Here is a 21,435-nt window from a genome sequence, read left to right on the forward strand (position 1 = left end):
AGTCCACTACAGTGCGTCAGTGGTTCCCTGATCGGGACCCTCGGGGGGGTCACAATAGAAGTCTGAGGGAGTAATGAAGTCAAGAACAAGTCTTTGCTTTATTTTGATGAACTACACGAGAGTTTTAGCTCTTCAGACCTAAAATAAAACTATTAAAATGATGCGTGTGATAGAGAAGATGAAGAGAGGAGGAGGAGGAGAGTTGTGTCTCGGGGCAGAGAGAGACAGAGAGAGGTAGCTGGGGGGGAGACAGATGCCCCTGCCCTGCTGGTCATGTTGGCAGTGGCAGGGCTGCCTGTGTGTGACAGACGGGGGAGGCGAACATCCCAACTCGCCTCCACAATCTGCTCCCTGCTCCCCCCCCCCCCCAATGTTGTCCTCACTTTGCCCTGCACTGCCTCCTTTCCCACCGCAGGCTTTAATCCTGCTCCTGCCCGTCCGTCTTCATCATGAGCTCCCCTTCATCATCATCATCATCAGTCCTCAGCAGCGACAGTATATTCTGCTCTCCTCTCTCCCGCTGGCCCCATCAATGAAAACATCGCCCCAAAAGGGATCAGAATGATTAGACTCCACGGGGAAAGACAACTATAATTATATATAAAACTATATTTACAAACTCTATAATCCTCAGTCTCATTTCACTAAATGTTTGTCATGTATTTTCACTAAAACTTTATTATTTAAAACACTTCTGCAGAAACAGTCCTCGCTGTCCTCTCTGTCCTCTCTGTACTCGCTGTCCTCTGTCCTCTCTGTACTCGCTGTCCTCTCTCTACTCTCTGTCCTCTCTGTACTCTCTGTACTCGCTGTCCTCTCTGTCCTCTCTGTACTCTGTCCTCTCTGTACTCTGTCCTCTCTGTCCTCTCTGTACTCTGTCCTCTCTGTACTCTGTCCTTTCTGTCCTCGCTGTCCTCGCTGTCCTCTCTTCTCTGTACTCTCTGTACTCTCTCTACTCTCTCTACTCGCTGTACTCTCTGTCCTCTCTGTACTCTCTCCTCTCTGTACTCTCTGTCCTCGCTGTCCTCTCTGTACTCTCTGTACTCTCTGTACTCTGTCCTCTGTCCTCTCTGTACTCGCTGTACTCTCTGTCCTCGCTGTCCTCTCTGTACTCGCTGTACTCGCTGTACTCTCTCTACTCTCTGTACTCTCTGTCCTCTCTGTACTCTCTGTACTCTCTCTACTCGCTGTCCTCTCTGTACTCGCTGTACTCTCTGTACTCTCTGTACTCTCTCTACTCTCTGTACTCTCTCTACTTCGCTGTACTCTCTGTCCTCTCTGTCCTCTCTGTACTCTCTCTACTCTCTGTACTCTCTCTACTCGCTGTACTCGCTGTACTCTCTGTCCTCTCTGTCCTCTCTGTACTCGCTGTCCTCTCTGTACTCTCTGTACTCTCTGTACTCGCTGTACTCGCTGTACTCTCTGTCCTCTCTGTCCTCTGTCCTCTCTGTACTCGCTGTCCTCTGTACTCTCTGTCCTCTCTGTACTCTCTGTACTCTCTGTCCTCTCTGTACTCTCTGTCCTCTCTGTACTCTCTGTCCTCTCTGTACTCTCTGTACTCGCTGTACTCTCTGTCCTCTGTCCTCTCTGTACTCGCTGTACTCTCTCTGTACTCTCTGTACTCTCTGTACTCTCTGTACTCTTTGTACTCTCTGTACTCGCTGTACTCTCTGTACTCTCTGTCCTCTCAGTACTCTCTGTACTCGCTGTCCTCTCTGTCCTCGCTGTACTCTCTGTCCTCTCTGTCCTCTCGCTGTACTCTCTGTCCTCTCTGTCCTCTCTGTCCTCTCTGTACTCTGTCCTCTCTGTACTCTCTGTACTCGCTGTACTCTTCTGTCCTCGCTGTACTCTCTACTACCTATCCCTCTGTACTCTCTCTACTCTCTACTCTTTCTTCTACTCTTTCTACTCTCTCTACTCTCTGTCCTCTCTCTACTCTCTGTCCTCTCTGTCCTCGCTGTACTCGCTGTACTCTCTGTCCTCTCTCTACTCTCTGTCCTCTCTGTCCTCGCTGTACTCGCTGTACTCTCTGTCCTCTCAGTACTCTCTGTACTCTCAGTACTCGCTGTCCTCTCTGTACTCGCTGTCCTCTCTGTACTCGCTGTCCTCGCTGTACTCTCTCTGTACTCTCTGTACTCGCTGTCCTCGCTGTACTCGCTGTCCTCGCTGTACTCTCTCTGTACTCTCTGTACTCGCTGTCCTCGCTGTCCTCGCTGTCCTCTCTGTCCTCTCTGTCCTCTCTGTACTCTCAGTCCTCTCTGTCCTCATCTGTACTTGCTGTACTCTCTGTCCTCTCTGTCCTCTCAGTACTCTCAGTCCCTCTCTGTCCTCTCTGTACTTGCTGTACTCTCTGTCCTCTCTGTCCTCTCTGTCCTCGCTGTACTCTCTACTCGCTGTCCTCTGTACTCGCTGTACTCTCTGTCCTCTCTGTCCTCTCTGTCCTCTCTGTACTCTCAGTCCTCTCTGTCCTCTCTGTACTTGCTGTACTCTCTGTCCTCGCTGTCCTCTCTGTACTCGCTGTCCTCTGTACTCGCTGTACTCTCTGTCCTCTCTGTCCTCTCAGTACTCTCAGTCCTCTCTGTACTTGCTGTACTCTCTGTCCTCTCTGTCCTCTCTGTCCTCGCTGTACTCTCTACTCGCTGTCCTCTGTACTCTCTCTACTCTCTACTCTTTCTTCTACTCTCTCCTCTCTCTACTCTCTGTACTTGCTGTACTCTCTACTCTCTCTACTCTCTCTACTCTCTCTACTCTCTACTTGCTGTACTCTCTGTACTCGCTGTCCTCGCTGTCCTCGCTGTCCTCGCTGTACTCTCTGTACTCTCTCTACTCGCTGTCCTCGCTGTACTCTCTGTACTCGCCTGCGCAAGCGTGAGACTTTTCATGCGATAGTTTTAAATAGTGGAAATGCATTAGTTTGAGGAGTAGTGAGTTCACGTCTTGATAAATGAGATTCTGGAGAGTTTGTGAACGGATGTTTTTATATAGTTTGCCTCCATTTACTTCAATCCATCAAGAATCTTTTCCAGTTTTGGCTTCTCCGTTCACTGTAGAGGCACAACTCCCTTTTCTTTGAGACTCCAAGGTAACGCGTGGTGCGTACTTGATGTACAAATCATCATTTTGGTGGTGAAGTATTCCTTTAATCTCAGACCTGGAGGCTGTGTCCAGTCCTGGAGGCTGAGGGCGATGACTCCCCTCCCCGCCTGGTGTTCCTACAGCCGGCTGCCAAGCTGTCCTGACCAGCCACCCCCCCTCTCTCTCTCCCTCCTCCCACTCTCCCTCCTACACAGTCACACAGCAGGGCACCGCCACGTCACACAGTAACACACACACACACACACACACACAGAAAGAGCCTCGCTGTGGTGAGCCAAGACACAAGATACAGACACCATGATGTGCCACTCACAAAGTGCAGCAGACATCAGCCACACGCACACACACACACACACGGCAGAGGACCTAAAGGTCAGAAACAGAGCCCGTTATCTGAAGCTGTAAATGTTTGATGAGGGAAGTGTTGAGAACGTGTCGATTGAATACCTTCAGCTCCACACCACCAAACTAATCATCACGCAGTCATGCTGAGAAAATGCCAATCCTCATCCAATCACAACCTCTGAACTCGGTACATGTAGATGCACCGAACAATCTTCTTCAAAACAATCTTCTCTGGAACGAGATGCAGCCGTCTTCTTTAGAGATCTGTGCTGATGGCTGGCCAGCTCTGAAATCCACTCCAGGTTTGTAAAGCAGGAGATGTGTCAACATTGTTTGCCAAGAAGAGTTTTACACTCGGTGTTCTAGCAGAGATAAATGTGCCAATGTAGAGGATCTATTCATATATATCTTCTGAGGTGAACCACTGCTGATAAGGTAACAACATACACTCCGCCAGCTCTGAAGAATCCTCATTCATGATCTTATGACTTCAAAAAGTTTCACCAAAATAAAAACATGTTTTCTAAATGACCTCGTCTTTTCTTTTAGCATCTCGACGTAGTTCAGTTCAGATCGTTGTGGTTTTATTTCACCAGGTTTGCAGAAGTCGGTCTGAAAGTATTCTGCCCCCGCCACAATACAGTGAACCGTTGAATGTCTTTTTATTTGTGGTGCCTACAGCGTTTAAGATTTACACTTTCTTCCCTGAAACATTGATTTATCAATCCACAGATTATAATCAGACATCCTAAAAGCTCATCATCAACATAGATCAGAGGAAAGGGAGAAACTTGACTGAGCTTTAATCTTTAATTCCAGTCAAATTAATGATGTAATGTAAGAACAATGTTTAATTTAAAAGGGTCACTCCAGTGAGAAATCGAAAAAAGATATCCGGACTTTGGTATGTGTCAATCCTACGTTTCCCATAATGCAAAGGGAGCCTGTGTGGTACACATCCACAAGTCCATGTCTGAGTACTCATGGCAACACTGGATTTCCATTTTAAGAAAGAAACTGAGGCATTATGCACTAAAATATCCCAAATGAAATTATTTAGGAGAAATGGCACCAACCGTACAAACACTGCTGCAAACTGCCAGCAGGCTTTCACACACAAGTGAGCTGAACAGGCAGCCAGGACATCAGTTGGTCAGGTCGTGAACTGAGATGTTTAAAGCGGCTGCAGGTTGTAATCTGAAGGTTTATGTAATGCAGTAAGTAAAGCTCTAACCCTGGCACAAACAAACATCCACACACACTCAGTTTGTCTGGCCAGAGAGCCGCCAACCTCTGGCCTTATATAACACACACACGCACACACTTTCCAATCCACTCCTTGTCTCACCTTGTACACTCTGCCTCAGAGGGTGTGTGTGTGTGTATATGAATGTGTGTGGGTGTGTGTGTGATTAAGGCAGCGCTCCTTCCAGCAGCTAAAGCAGCAAATCCAATAACTGGCCTCTATCGACTGGCACACTCATTAATTAGGACTTAATGCGGCTTAATGCTCGGGCACTGCCCTACACTAACTCACACACACACACACACACACACACACACACACACACACACACACACACACACACACACCGTGCAGGCTGGCTCGCCGCTGCCTGGAAGTGGTGAAGGAGGACGTTTGGATGGATTGATTGATGGGCGAGACAGATAAAATGGATGTTTCGATGAAGAGGATCTACAGAAGGGGAAAAATGAGGGCCGACAGTTTGTGATGGAGGTGCGGGACGGAGAAACAAAGAAGGCTCCAGCTCCAGCCGTCACCTCCCTGCCGCCTGCTGCTGGCCTGGCTGACGGGAGAGTTTAGAGAAGGAGCTGACCTGGTGAAAGGACACCACCTGCTGGATCCCACGCTTTACTGACACATGCACAACACCTACACTGAAATCATTCCTCAATTATCCTCCAAAACATTACCTGAAACAGCTTCCAGAGCAGTCGCGGTAGCAAGCGTGTGTTTTGCTCTCCAGCAGACATAATAAAAGCAAGTTTTGCTGAGAGGCAGTTTGCAGTAATTTCCCCAGACAGCCCTGATAATCAAACTGCTCACAATCTGCACCTCGAACCGCCACACTCTCTATTGACTGCAGCTACTAAGGAGATTAATTACAACACAGACACAGTTACCTCTCTGTGGTATACATCAGTCGTAGCCCACAGCTAGTGTCTAAACTCTGTTGTGTGTGTGTTTGTCTGTGCATATTTATTTACAGGTGGGAGCATATGTCCTAAAGGCACGGTCCAAAGGGGGAAAAGCGCTAATGTTATGTTACAGAAACAGAGGCGGTAATAGAAAAAGAAGACCTGCAGGCAGCGTTCAACAGCACCCGTATGAACGCGCACGTTTGTATTATTAAACAAAGCAGCTAGTGGAGCGCGTCACTTGAAGAAAATATTTATTGGACAGTGCATACATTATCAAAACGAGCCACAGAGTAAACTAATGTCTCGCTGCATATTCTGCGAGTATCTCCAAAAATAACCACTCAGCATGGAGAACACTGAGGGACGTTATAAAATCAAGTATGGAGATTTTGGAGTGAGATGAATTTGGGTTATAATTAAGGAACACATTTGAACTAAACTGTTTCTGAACGCACTCACACACAAATGAGAAATTAGGAATATTAAATAAGACTCTCTGCTTGAAATTAAGTGTAAAAATTAACAGATAATGAAAAAGCTCACATTCAACACACACTATATAACTATAACTATAACTGGAATGACAGGAAAATAAATCACCTATTATGATAATAGATTAATTGTTAAAAGTAATTTTTGATGCAGAAATGGCAGAAAAAAAGCAGTTTTCAGCCTCTTAAATATGAAGATTTCCTGCTTTTCTCTGTTTTATTTCATAAGAAACTGAATATTTTTGGGGTTCTGACAAAACAAGACATTTAAAGACACCACGTTGCACTTTGAGAAACTGGGATGGACATTTCTCACAATTGTCATTTTATAGACCAAACGATTAATACAAATAATCATTACACTACATTTGACAAACTGAACTTGCGTGCACACCGTTTTTGTGTGTGTGTGTGTGTGTGTGTGTGTGTGTGTGTGTGTGTGTGTGTGTGTGTGTGTGTGTGTGTGTAGCAGGCAGGGGGCCTAGGGGGTGAAGAATACAGGCAGACGGCCTTGGCTTGCCTGGTTACAACAACACTGCCAGGGGCATGAAGGCTGCAGCTGCGACACACACACACACACACACACACACACACACACACACACACACACACACACACACACACACACTCTCACAAAACCATATTTCGCCCAATCCCAGGCCCACCATCACCACCCTCACACCCCAGTGCTCTAGCTAAATCTTGGCTAGCACACAACTGCACTCAAGAATGTGTGTGTGTGCCTGAAGGCCATGCCCCGCTCCCCTCCACCAACCTGTCATGCCAGTTGTTGCTCTTGCTAACGCGCACGTTTGACACGGGGACACGATTGGTGACACTGTGTGTTTTGATCAGGACGAGGCCGACGCGTGTTCCCCGACAGTTATTTGTTCTTTCATTCTCCCGTGCTGCCTTTTACTGTTACCTGTCATTTCTAAGTATTTCACTCGTGGGAATGTAACATGTTTGGTGTCAGGTTTAAACATTTCTGTAACTATTCCTTCGCGACTCGTGTGAATACAAAGGACACACACGAGATCAGCATCTCTGAATACACAGATGTACAGATATTAAATGTCCTATTTCATTATTAAACATTATAGTTATTTACTACAATGCACAAGATACAATTATTTTGAGTATTTCTTTTTAGAGACGACTTTTCATTGAGAAATATTTTTAATTTAAGAAAGAAAATAAATCCTCTTAGATGTCCCACTAATTACTGTTAAGGATCTAAATCCAGTGAAACTGAAGAGGTTTGTGTGTTTACATTCATGTGTAATAAATTACTACATTTAGACAAATGCAGAGTTAATAAAGTGATCATTTGTGAGAACTTCTTTCCCCCTTCATGTCATTATTTCCTTTTGTGACGCTTGCGTGCTCATCTGCAACTCTCCCGTCATGTTTGAACAACTTCTAGCTTCCCCAGAACAGAGCCGTGTGTGAAGGTTACAACACGAACACACAGATGAACACACTACACTTGTAGTTATTATCCATCGCAGCGAGCACATTTCTGAATTGTTGTGCTTAATAATAACTTCGGGTCGGCTCCCTGAGCTCAGCTTCAAATAAAAAATAATAACTTTTAAACATTAGCTGATGGAAGATTCCTCAGGACCGACTTCCTCTGCTTCTCTTAAATATGTCGTCTTTTAATTGATGATATTTTTGGTTTTATTAATTATATTTTGTTGCTCTTCATATTTTATTGTGAAGTACAATACAGTATAAATACATCTTACCTGTGACCTCTGATAGATGTGAGTCAAAGTATTTAATAAATATATAGAAATATAAATCTTACTGTACTGCACATCTCGTGTTCTTTACGTTCCTGCTGCTTCTGCCCGTGTGTGACGCTTCCTTTTACATTTTTTAATTAAAATGAAGATTTTAATTTCAAATCCACATCCCAGTAAACATCAGGTCTGCCTGTATTGCTGTTACTGCTGTGTGGGAAGGTAGTTGTAAGTGCACATTAATTTAAAAAAAAAATGCTAATGTTATGCTGAAGACAAGATCAGATATGAAGCCAGCTGATCCCCTGGAAGATAAAACATTTAAAAGTCTAAAACGCTGAGGTGTAATTTCAATAACTGTGAAGTATTATTGCAGGATTATAAATGAGCTAAAGAACCCTAACCCTGGCGTGTGGCCCTTACAGCTGAATGTTAACACAACAATGCTGTGTGCACATTCTACACGGCTGTATATCAGCATCCTCTCTTTGCAAATGAGATGTTTGATATCATTTCTACATCACCCACTTTGAACAATACCGTTATATGTAGATTTTCTGCTTTCTAAATAAAGAATACACACATTAGAGGTGAGAGGAATAAAGAAACTTAAATTAAAAAGGTGTGAAAGCTGTTACGCTGGTATACAACAAGATCAAAGTTGGTCTTTGAGCTGGCGAGAGGCCCAGTCAGTGTGGAGAAGGTCGACCTGAACTCACACATGATCAAAATGTGAAATATAAAAACATCCTTGGCGAAGAGTTCTATTAAAACAGATTTGGAAAATGTTAAAGAGGGATGTCAGAAGTATATGCTCAGAAGTTGTGTTTCCTTTCGTCACTGTATTAACAGAGGTTTCAGTGCTGCAGGCTGTTATATCGTCTATTCAATGTCAAAGTGTTTGCTGCCGTGAGGCCTGCTGACTCTTTTTAAGTCGCGTGTTTGCTTTCCCGGCATTAAATTGTTTCTTGTGTCGTAACTTTTAACATTTTTCTAAAGAAGGGGCAGGTGTTTCTGCACGAGTTTTGTAGTTGTAGTTTTATGAAGTAGTGTTAGCGAGTGTCACTGACTGTCACTGGGGCTTGAGATGTGATGCTTTGCACAGTTAACGCTCCAGCTTGCAAGCCTCTGGCTACAGCCCGACATCTGAGCTGCAAATCTGTGCGTCTGTGCGTTTGTGTGTGTGTGTGTGTGTGTGTGTGTGTGTGTGTGTGTGATAGAGCTGTAAAGCCACCGTTTGACAATGCTCTTTCAGCAGGCCGCCCTGCGGTCGCTCACGGCTACAGAAGCCAGCTGGGCAATGCAGAGACAGAAACGATGAGAAGAGCAGGAGAGGAAGATGAAGGAGAAGGCAGGACGACTGATCAGCGCCACCCAGAGGCAGAAACACGAGCGTGAGAGAGACGGTGGACTACACTGAGCCTCTCTGTCCTAATACGCTGGAGATTTCAACTCATTCAATAGTTCAAATCTTAAAACTATGCATCATTGAAAAGTACATTCAGTCAATTCTATCAAATGTAAGGAAAATACACATCAATTGTTTTCGTCCGAAAATGTAAAGCAGCAGCTGAAAACCATCTGATACCTTCAAATCATATTGTCTGTACAACAACCTACATGTTAAAGTGAAGGGGGCCGTTGTTAATGATGTCCGACATAAAAATGTAATTGTGAAATTTAAAAAAGGCGACAACAGTGAAGTTAATATTTACATCGACGTGAAGCTTCACCATTGCGAGTGTGTAAACGCTGCACCTTCATTGTCTTCATCCCCGCTTTCTCCTCATCTCACTCTTTATCATCTAAGATCACACACACAGTTGCAACTCATCATACAGACAGACATACCCGTGTGTATGTGCACACACACTCACACACACTCACACACACACAGATGAGACAAATGAAAGCTGTCCTGTTTCTTCTGCCGAGCCTCTGCCAACTTCATTTGCAAATGAAAAGTTTTGCGAGGAGCGTCCTTTTGCTTCTGGGGCATGGCAGCACACTGTGTGTTTGAGGGTGGGGGTGAGGAGAGGGTGTGTGTGTGTGTGTGTGTGTGTGTGTGTGGCAGGAACCCAGATGAAGCAGCCCTCGCCCGGGGCTCGCTGTCCGCCCGCGGTAGCAGCAAGCCTGTTCCTTCTTCCCCGGCCCGCCGCGACCATTTGTTCCATTAACCAATCTCCTGGAGCCTCTGGTGCAAACACACACACATACACACACATGTATATATATATATATATATATATACACATACACACACACACACACATCCACAGGCATACATACTTCAACAACTGCTTGCACAGCTCATACCGCACATGGCCCTCCATCTTTCGCTCCATCCCTCCCTCCTCTCCTCCAGACGCACGCACCATCTTTCTTCGTGGAGGCCATATGGCCCAGTGAAGCCTGTGGATCTGCAGGCACATCTGCGTATATGTTGCTGCTCTCCTTAAAGGGCTGCACAGTGAGCTGTGTGCTCACATAAACACAGTGCATGCACATGCACACCCAGGGCTGACAAACACACTCTGCTGTCACTATGTGTGGTTAAGCAAACGTTGGTGTTATGTTGGTCTGCTGTGTGTGTGTGTGTGTGTGTGTGTGTGTGTGTCTGTGTGTGTGTGCGTGACCTCAGTGTGTACATGCATAGTGATAATTGGTGAAACAGCCTGCGAACAGCTGTGGGGTGAGGAAAGGTTGCATGGTGTTTAGTACAGAAAGCAGAGGGGAGGAGTAAAGTCGGAGAGAAAGAGAAGAGCAAAGAGGAAGGGGAAGTGAAGAGAGAGACGAGAGTGAGGTGAGAAGAGAAAGTTTGAAAACTGTACACGAGCAGGAAACATTTTGAGAGCCGTAATAACTTTCACCAGCAAATAATCATCATTCGAACATCTTACATGTTTCTCTCTTCATCTTTGCTTTTGTGACAAACTGTTGACGTTACAACGTCCAATATGTAACGCTATAGAATCTCTGTATTCAGCTGTTAATAAATTGTAAAATAACGCACCTGTTTAACTTCCTAACTCTTGCTGCAAGCAGCTTAAAATACATAAGTAACCCTTTCTGTGAAAGCAAATATTTAAGTACAAATAAAATCATTTATTTTGTCGAATTGGGAATCAAGATGTCTGGTATGGTGACCCTGAACGCAGCACCTGGGAGGGTTTCTGCACCTTGATTTACACAATAAATATACACACATTAGCAAAGTCAAAGCATATTTGTAAACTTCCATGTGGATTAAAAACATCTTCCTTTGGAGGTACATTTTTGGACCGATAAGAAATGTGTGATTAAATATGAACAATCATGCAATTAATCACAATTATTACAGATTTCAATCGATTGATAGCCCCTCGTGTGTTTGGTTTCCCTGAGAATAAGCACCTCAGAGTTGCATAACAACAGTAAAATGTCACAAATCACATTAAAGAAGTAAAAATAAAAACTACAACCGCAAACTTAAACATTTTGTGAAATCGCACTGCTCATAAAATAAACATGTCGCCTTAACATTAATCATTTACAGTAATCGGCTTTGCATCTTCCCTAGCTCCACGTCTCCACCCTCCGCTCTATGCCTTGGTTTCAACAGCACCACCGACATAATGAAATAAATAATTAAGCGGTGCAGCAAAACATTGTGTGCTAAAACCCCTGTGTAGTTTGGCAATCAGCGTGCCCATGTAAAAATAAATCAAGCTGATTTTCCAAATGTTTTGTGCGTGGTGCGCTGTTGCCGCTCTTCGCAGCACAGATTGCAGGCCGATGGAGAGGCTGTGAGGAGGGGCGGGGCGCTGGATATTGAACCCACTTGCACCAGCTTGTTAACACGTACACCTTAGCACCCTAACCCTACACCCTAACTGCACGCACACAAATCAGAGATCTACTAAGTTGTGCCTCTGCGACTTCATTCGGACATCACAAGCTGCAGGACGTGATAAATACTGTGGATCTTTGTGTTTGTTTAAGCTAAAAAAACCAATGTGATAAGAATATATTCGTGGCAGGTTTTCAATTCTTGCCCCCGGAGTACGATCAGTACCAGAAATACAATCACATACTGGAAAACCAAGTACCAGCTGCGGTGTGGATCATCGTAAACGTGAGTCATACATCTCTCGCCTCCCCGTCTCTCCCTCATCTCTGTACTGTACCTCCTCACAATAAAACCACCGAAAACATGATATAGAAAGGACGCCGATACATTTACTGCTCACAACTTTGCAATACATGCACAAACATGCACACACACACAAATGTGGTCAAGCAGTTTAACAGTTAAAAGTGACCTTATGTAGAAGTGAACTCAAGAGATTGTTTAAATGTCAGGAGGATTCATCAACCAAGGAAGTGTCAAAGCAGAAAATAAAACTCAATAAATGCCAAGAGTGATTATCGTGGTTCAGTTGGGAGAAGAGAGAAGTTAGGTGCCAACTTCCCAGCCAATCCACTTTTGGCAGCCAGATTCCTACTCTGCTAAACCTCCTGAGAACATGCAATAGCAACCCATACACACACACACACACACACACACACACACACACACATAAAAATACCACCACAACATATGCGCGGAAACATACAGAATATTCGTACTTCACACTTCTTGACAACTTAGATTGTTTTTCTTTCTATGAAACACACAAAAAGAGTCACACACAAGCAGGAGACAGCTGTGACTTGGTAAACTTTGTTTTTTGGCAGCGTCTCACTGTCGACAGGTTAACACCGGTGGGTGGTAGACAATATGTAGTGTCAGTGATGGAGCAGGAGAAACGGGTGAGTGAGTGTGTGTGTGTGTGTGTGTGTGTTTGGTTTTGTGTAAGGGGAAGGTGGAGTTGGTGGTGGTGGTGGGGCTCTGGGGTAGAGATCCTGCAGAGTGGGGCAACAACACCCACACACCCTCGCCCACTTTGGGAGCCAGGCTGTATGCCAGGCGCCCTGTGGAGACACACACCAACTGGGCTCCACACTTAGAGAGGAAGAGACCCCCGCATCACACCCATACAGATACTGTAGCATCAGCCAAAGCACTTTTAGCTGCAACTTTTATAAGTCAATATCTCCAAAATCACTCCCCATATCCTGCACTGAGCAGAACATGTTTACTTTTTGCGTTTGTAACGGACTACGTCTACATGCACACTTATATTCCACTATTGATATTGTCATATTCAGTTTGGATACTCCAAAATAAGACGAGGGATGTGCAGATATTATTCGGGTTTTAGGAGCATTCTTTGCACATTCAGGATATGCATGTTAATTGGGTTTTGTTTTTGCAACACACAGCCTCTTGCAAGTTTACAGCTTCGGCGTCTGTACTCGTGCGACGCCATTAAAGGAACTGCCTGAAGAAAACAGTTTTGCAGAACGGTGACAACGACGTTGCACCACAGGAGCAACACGACTACAGTTGGAAAAGGAGGTGCTGTACATTTAACTTATTTAAATGTTCCTTCCTAATTCCTAATTCGACCACCACCAGTGATTTATGGGAGTCGACGGCTAGTTTATGGTTTCATTATATAAGAATATATAACTTCATGTGTCGTCTGATTGAGTGGAAAGGAGAGTAAACTGCCGATGACACAAAAACCCCTGTGTCAACAAAAAATAAAACAATTCTAATTAAACATTAGACGTGCACAAGGCGGACCGGTGAGCGACAGATTGTGAAGCAAACTTCACTTATTTCTTCTCTTATAAAGGCCTGCTGCCAGATTAAAAACACTTTGGGAACAAGGCGGCGGCTTCTTAATAAAAATGACACATTTTAAGAAACGTTTGAAGAACTAACAAATCAAAGTTGTATAAATCAGATGTTTATCTGTTAGCAAACAACACAATCATTACCTAAAAGGGATGCGTAGCTGTGTGTGTGTATTAGCGTACCTGTCCTTCATGCGCTGGTGCATGCGGCCGTGCTGGACACACTGATCCTCCATGTTGGAGCAGCGAGCTCGCAGAGTCTTTACCGTCTCCTCTACGCTTTGCTTCTCCAGGGCCAGCTGCTCCAGCTCTCCTCTACACACACACACACACACACACACACACACACACACAAAGTAATGTACCACAAAGCAATGCAAGCATAATATAACAGAGGTACAAACGGGGAATGTGCGGAGAGAGAAAGGGGAATGACACGCTACAAAAGGTCCCTGGTCTGTATGTGGTCTGCATCTTACCCACAAGTCCACCAGATGCCCTGAACCGCATTGACTGCTGCACAACATTACACTGGACAATCAGCAAGGTAGTCGGGCCTGATACTCAGCGTTGTGCATGTTCACACGTTTCTGTACCCATTTGTTTATAAAACTCCTTCAAAATCAACTGGTTCCAGCAGTACCAGTAGCTGCGTTGTTGGAATTACCAGTTGCACCAGCCACGCCTGCATGCCGGGTGTCGTCTCGTGGGTTGTTCACGTTCATGAGTTGCAAAAGTCGGCATTCACCAAAAAAAAGCTTGTTCTGAACTCTGCTCACATTCAGACGAACAACTGAAAACACTTTAAGAGTTTTCTCATTCGTCTTGGTGCGACGGTCTCTTGCTGTAACCTCGCTTAGCCCGAGAGAGGCCGTCCAGCAGGACTTTAACCGCTACACTGGGCTTGGACTCCAGGAGCTCAAACAGCCCGAGGCACAAAACACACCAACACCACACTGCTGCTAAACTACATAACACACACATACAGCAGATGTAGGCTATGAGACTCCATGCCAGTGTGTCAGCATGTATGTGAGTTCCTTCCTATAAAAAAACACATTTCAGTTGGCAGTTATTGCTGCATACATATACGTGGAGTTAGTATTGATGTCCACCCATAAGAAAACACACAGGGTTCTGAGGCCAGAGAGGTCTGGCAGGACCAGATTGGGGGCTGTCATGTGACTAATGTGCAGCACAGCTCCAACAGCTGACAGGACACTGGGCCCAGGGTCACTCGCACACACACACAAACACACACGCACACACAGGCAGCCCAGATGGAGAGCTGTGCAGGCCTGCTGTGACTACTGTAGCATCAGGTTAACAAGAAAACAGGTCAGACTGGAAAGCAGTGTGTAGCATGTTGACATGCTCTGTCCAAACAGCCTGGATAGATGATGCTTCATGAAATAATGACATGGATGTCCAACAGATAAGAGGGAATAAACAACTGAGCGGGTAAATAAATAACTGGAAAAGAGAGGATATGTATATGTACACAAGTACAGTAGGGTGTCTCAATCAAAACAATAACACAAAGGTGGAGTTTGGTGGCGCAGTGAAGTAAAGTGGGATCATGGGAGTGGACTACCAAGATCTGAAAGGTTACATACACCTTTAACTGAAAGCATCATTGAGCAAATTAAATAGGACGAAAGAGAAAATACTGACCTGCTGTTTTCTGTCAGCTCTTCCAGTTTGACTCCCAGCATGCAGCACTCCTCCTTCAGCTTCCTGATCAGGGAATTCTGGGAACTCAGCAGCCCGTCCAACTCTCCAACTGAAATGGATCATGGGAAAGTTGGCGGTTACTGCGAGGTTTACCATCGCGGAATGATTTTGCGTGCACTTTGAGTAGCTGTCAGAGATCCTGGCCGCACAGACAGATGCAGTTACTCTGTTACAGCCCGCACGCTGCCTACACTGAAGTTCAGACGTTGTCAAACTCTGCTGTCACTGGACACCGGTATCACCCACCTCCCCTTCTCTCTAAGAAAAGACACGCTTATATGAAAGACAACGTCAATACAAAGACATGGATGTGACCAAACTCGCTGTGGAACTCCCTGCATGAGAAACTACTGATAAAAAACACATTTGGGCTGCGGCTCAGGAAGTGGTCGTCGACCGGTCGGAGGGTCGGTGGTTCGATCCCCGGCCCCTGCGGTCAACTTGCAAGATACTGAACTCCCGATAACCAACGGTGTGTGAGTGTGTGTGCATGTTGTTCTCTCCTGAAGAGCATGTAGCCTCTGTATGAATGTGTGCTGACATGTGCATCTTTTAAATCCCTCCTGGTTGCCCGTCTTTCCCCACTTTTACATTGCCCACTTTATTTTACACTCCGTTTTATTTCAGGTCTTATGTTAAAATGTTTTTATTTAGATTTGTGTTGTTTTTATCTCGACTGTGTACATGATTTTTATTTTATTCTGAAAATCTCTTTGTAACTGTGTTTGGAAAAGTGCCATACAAATAAAGTTTATTGTTAAAAAGATATTGTAGATCAAATAGATTCAACACAACTACTTCACACGGTTCTTAATAGTAAGAAATAAAAGTTTTAAAAAGCATTACTCTGCTCAGAGAGCATCGTGGCGACTTCTATTAACACAGTCGACACATTTCCAGGAGCAGGTCGTCCAAACAGCCGGAGGAAAACATCAACATTAAGAGCTGAACAATTAAATCTAGCGTAACAAATTCTGCAGAAAAAGCGGGATACATATGTCTCTTTGAATGTATTCCCAAAAATGCTTTTGTCAACATTCACATTAAAATCAAAACAACAGGCGGAGATGTACAGAGCAGAAACACAGAGAACAGAGGCTGCAAATATAAAGTGCGTGAGAAGGGTAAAACGAGATGGAGGAAGAGAGCGGGATTGTTGTTTGAAAGCGCTTTCTTTCTCCTTTCCACCCTTCCTGCCACGTCCTCATCCGCTCATGGGGGCCTCTTTCTGAACAATCCAACACTGGGCTTTCATCATTCCTTTGAAATGATCCACGTTCCGCTCTCCAACATATGTCTGCTCTTTTAAAATAACAATGGCTGCCGTTTGGATTGAGGGAATGATCCACCTGCTCCGGCATTCTGTTACAGTCAACGGAAACCAAAAACACCAAGGACTTGCAGTCTTTGAAAAGTAGCTCGGAAGACTTTTTTTTTTTTGCATACAGAAGATATTTGGGGAGGGGGGGGGAAGAGGAAGCGGGGGGGAAAAATACAGGTAGAGCCATGATGACATGGAAATGTGACTCTACTCTTTCTGTATGTGCTACAGCAATGCTATTCATTAAGATTGGGGGAGGCGTGTAAAGGCCAATGGCCACCTAATATTATGCACTTTGCACTGGCTGCACGTGTGTCTCTGACGTGAGTTACCTCTAACACTTCACAGCCTCTGTCCCCAGATGACTGCCACAGATAATGCATGTAGGGCAGAAATTGGATGCTTCAGAGCATGAAACTAAACTACACAAACACACAGACGTGCACACACACGTACAGTACACTCAACAAAGTTTGGTCAGTGCTGGAAAAGTTGCATGAAGAATGCTAATTAGCTGAACAGGCTTTGAATGCGTCTGGCCATGCGTAGGCCAAAAAGAACCCTGGGACACAGAAACACAGCAGAACTGGCACTGGAAACAAACAGAGAAAAAAAATGAGGGAGGGAGGGATGGAGAGAAGAAGCGTGGCAGGCAGGGAGGGAGGGATGGAGAGGAACAAATATCTGATATCATCTAGAGGCTGCTCTGCACGCATTTACTCAAAAAAAAAAGAAAAAAGGCAAAAATATTTTTTGAAAAAAGGTGGGAAGGAGCGGAGAAGAAGGGAGAGGGGGGACGGATGGATGGAAGGACAAACGGATGGACAGAGAGGCGGGATTTGGAGAGCAAGAAAGCTAATTATCCAGCTCGTCTGTTGGGTTGCACGGGGAGAGGAAGTGATGCGAGCTACTAAAGGACGTCCACCCCTCATCCCCTCCCCATCCACAGTTTCCTGCTGTGCTCTGATGTCAGCTCTCTTTAGACAACATGTGTGCTGCCGACATGCGCCAGAAACAAACCCTTTGTTTACACTCCGCCACCCCCCACCTCCCCTCCCTCCATCCATCCTTTCCTCCCTCTGTACCCTCCATCTTTGTTCTGCGTACCAGCAGGCTCCCTGGTTGTTGAAGGGAACCACAGGTAAATAAAAAGATAGGAGAATGGAGGGAGGGGAGGAAGAGAGTGGGTGGGGGGTTTGAGGGGGGGGGGGGGGCGATCCAGATGGTGCAACAGATGTGCTAGCAGCAGCAGCTCTGTTGTGTAGACAGACAGGGAGCACTGAGCTGGGTCTCTGTGCTGCTCCCCTCACCTTCCCTCTGCTCTGCCCTGCGATTCTCTCTTCTCCTCTTAAGGCTTTTGTTTTGCTCTTCTTTGCTCTGTTCTGCTCTTTTGAGGTCACTTCACTTCTCACATGATTTGTGTTCCTGTCTGTCCCCTCCCACTCTAACCAATGTGTGTTGGTGGGGAGCAAGGTGGCACAGTAAGGAGGGAAAGCATCCTTCAACTGGAAGATGCAGGTTCAAGACCCTGTTCCAGCAAAGATCCTCCCTGCTGAAGTGTCCTTGAGGAAGAGACTGAACCCCTCCCAGCTCAAGGGCTGCCATTCTGTAGCTGACCCTGATTAACTCTGCTGTTTGGCTCCTTGCAGTTCTGAATATTCTGGCTCAGTGTGCTCCATCCTATTTAGTTCTGCTTTGTTCTGCCCCTCCTCTGTGTAAGATAACTAATATGCCTGTGTACCGCAGTGGCTTACAGTAAACCTACAGAAATAGCACATTTGCAGGACTTGCTGCTGTGCGACCGTGTAGAGATGATCTTAAGTGTGTGTGTGTGTGTGTGGCTCTCTACTGAAAAACATTTAATGCTGCTCTTTGGGGAGTCTGACCCCCAATGTCCGCCTGCTCTGGTTCCATCACAGCTGCCAGACACGATCCGCTGAGTCTAGCTGGAAATCAGACGCAGGGCTGAAGATTACCTCCGCGAAGGAGGGTTTCTTTTTGGTTTGGTTTGTTTGATCGTTTCTTTGTTTGTTTGTTTGTCTGTTAGCAGGATTACGGAAAGACTTCTGGCACTATTTTCATAAAACTTGATGGACATGGGCCAAGGAAGAGCTAATTACATTTTGGAGCAGGATCCGAATTACGTGGCAGATACACGCATTATTTTTTTAAGTCTGCGCTCTCCCCCAGTGCCCTTCTGCTTTAGTATTTATTGATACTTTTTCTTGGTTGTTTATGTCTCTTTTCCTCAAAATCCTGTAAAGCAGGAGGAGGAGTGCCACAATACGGCGTACAGTCATTAAAATAGGTGCAGGGATGAGCTGCACATTTGTATCCAATACGTCTCCGTGCCAACATTTGTTTTACAGACGATCCGAAATCTGAAATGTTTGCAGTGAACATTTGAACCGCGACAGATACAAAACACGAGGCAGCTGCATACAGTGGACATCCACGATGAGCTTCCACGACTCAAGACCTTTGAATTAAAAGACGCTCCTTTGATAAGGAGGGGAAAGGAAAGTGTTTTTAAAGAGTTGACATCCTACAGGAAACTTAAGGTGGGAGGGAGACAGTGAAAAGTGGAAGCCCCACCGCTGCGGGTCGCCGCACTGACCTCTCTGCTGGTGGTGAGCCTCGGTTTGCTCCAGCAGCACAGTCAGCGCTCGCTCTCTTTCCCGTGATGAAAGGGTTGCAGACGCCATTTCCTCTTCAAGAGCCCGTACTGAACTCTCTCTGTCCTGTCTGGGGAGAAGAGCCAGGGTGTTAAACCACAACGCTACATATAACAATAATCACATATATATCACAGATCTGCCTCAGGGGGCTTTACAATCTGTACAGTGTACAACACACTCTGTCCTTAGACACTTGCAGCCCCCTCCCAAAAAAATAAAAAAGGAATAATGTATACACATTTTCTATTAATAAATGGCATTTCAGGTACAAATACACTGAAATGTACAATATAATATATAATAATTGTGATCCCTCACATAACTTGGCTACCTACAGTGTGTGTAAAGCAGTGTTCATCCAAACAGAGACACTCTGTGCTTGAGATGATTGATTACTCATCATCTGCTTGCGTCGGAGTGTAAGAACACTGTAGGCTACGACTTCTCTCATAAGCATATCAATTATTTCCCCCTGTGCATTTAAGGTTGTATTGGAAGTTTAGAGACCGCGACTCAAAATGTTTTAAATGTTGACCAAGTTCAGCGTCGTGTGTCGGTGGTCGGGCTTCTCTTTTGGATCGCAGATTGCACCTTTAAAAAGGCTGGTGCTTTAAGAATCACACGAGCGAGCAGCACTGAGAGCAGGATCAGCGGCCGTTCTACCGCTGCATTCCTAATAAATCCCACCGCACTTTCATTTGTGAAGGAGATCAGTGAGGTGGAAAAAGAAAGAGCGATAGGTAAACACAGAGGTGAGAGAGAAAGCAGGAGGAGAGCACACGCTGTGCAAACAAGAGAATGAAAGAAAGGGCAGAAAGGAGAATGACAGAAAAGACTCAGGGGGTAGAAGGGTAAAAGTGTCAGGCCACTGTCGGCTTGAAGACCCCTGAGTGATACCACAGCTGTCCACAACCCACACACACACACACACGCACACGCACACACAGATCAGTCTGCTCTGTGATATCACTTTGGTTAAGCTGCGTGTCATCCTGTACACGCTGTACATCAACATCGTTCGCTTTCCAGCCACATTAATGCCGAAAACAAGAATAACATCAGTCGATCAATCGTATCTTGTGTTTACAGACTGCAGTTATACAAAGGTCTACACGGGAGTGCGTGTGTACGACAAGCAAAGCCCAACACCTTTGGTAGCGATCAGACAGTTTTCTGTGCAGGTAAGATGCAAACTAAGGTGTCTGTCCTCGCAACGCTGCATTTTACTCCCGTTTGAAGCAAACTTTCTAACTCGGCTAAGTCCAAATGTATCCTAACAACAGAGGAACAGACAAAGAAGCAAAGAAAAGGAAAAAAACTACAAAGGCAGGAAAAAACGAACAAATAAACAGAACTCGTCCTGAAGTCCAAAGGCGCTAATGAAGAGAGAATTCTCCAGTTTAAGTGAAAACTTTTCTCCCCTACAGCGCTTGGCCTGCATCTCTAAAGTGACCGCGTCTGTCTGTTCCTTCGTGTGTGTGTGTGTTCTCCTGCTGTCCTGCTGTCTGGGGTGTGAAAGCGGGTGGCGGGTGTGCAGGGGACACAAGGAGACTGTGTGTGTCTGTACTTGTATGAGTGTGTGCGTGTGTGTGAGAGAGTGAATGAACCCCCGCTGGGCTTGAACAGCAGCCTGAGCCACCAAAGCGCACACCAGGGCTCAGCGGGAGATGGCGGGCAGGCGTTGCCAGCCATTTGGTCCTGCAAGAGGTTCCAGGGGGCCGTGTGTATTTGCGTATGCCTATGTGTGTGTGTTTGTGTGCGATTGGGGGTGGGGGGGGGTGTGGGGGGTACTCACACCAGACCTGTTTACCCACCAATTAGCATCAGAGAGACCGCCAGAAAGTTCCAGCAGTCAGCAATAGAGAGGTGGTGACGAAGAGGAGAGCGATGAAAAACAGAAGAAGAGAGAAAAGCAGAAACACAGAGAGCTACACATTTGGCATCTGTTTGGTTTTGGTGATCTACTGAACCAACATTTTACAAGTACAACATAATAAAGTTGAAGACGACAGGCGAACAGACGCGGGGCCTTCGGCTCGAGGTGGGATAACCCGGAGGAGTTTCTGTAGAGTCCGTGAAGCCTGAGGGTTCAAGGGCCTGAAAGCCTCATCGAGAATCAACTCAAAGAGGAAAGT

General features: G+C 45.5%; 1 protein-coding gene across 2 annotated transcripts in view; it reads right to left on the minus strand.

Moving 5' to 3' along the window:
- Nucleotides 1–21,435, minus strand: part of sdccag8 (SHH signaling and ciliogenesis regulator sdccag8) — a 41,924-nt gene that overhangs the window by 2,449 nt on the left and 18,040 nt on the right. For both annotated transcript variants that reach the window (XM_029449459.1, XM_029449460.1), the window contains exons 14-16: nucleotides 19,240–19,367; nucleotides 15,242–15,350; nucleotides 13,751–13,882 (exon numbers count right to left, since the gene is read on the minus strand). In XM_029449459.1, coding sequence (XP_029305319.1) covers nucleotides 13,751–13,882; nucleotides 15,242–15,350; nucleotides 19,240–19,367 — 369 coding nt within the window. The remainder of the gene's footprint in view (nucleotides 1–13,750; nucleotides 13,883–15,241; nucleotides 15,351–19,239; nucleotides 19,368–21,435) is intronic.

The sequence above is a fragment of the Cottoperca gobio genome, chromosome 15 (genome assembly GCF_900634415.1).
Source record: "Cottoperca gobio chromosome 15, fCotGob3.1, whole genome shotgun sequence".
In the NCBI taxonomy this organism is placed as follows: domain Eukaryota; kingdom Metazoa; phylum Chordata; class Actinopteri; order Perciformes; family Bovichtidae; genus Cottoperca; species Cottoperca gobio.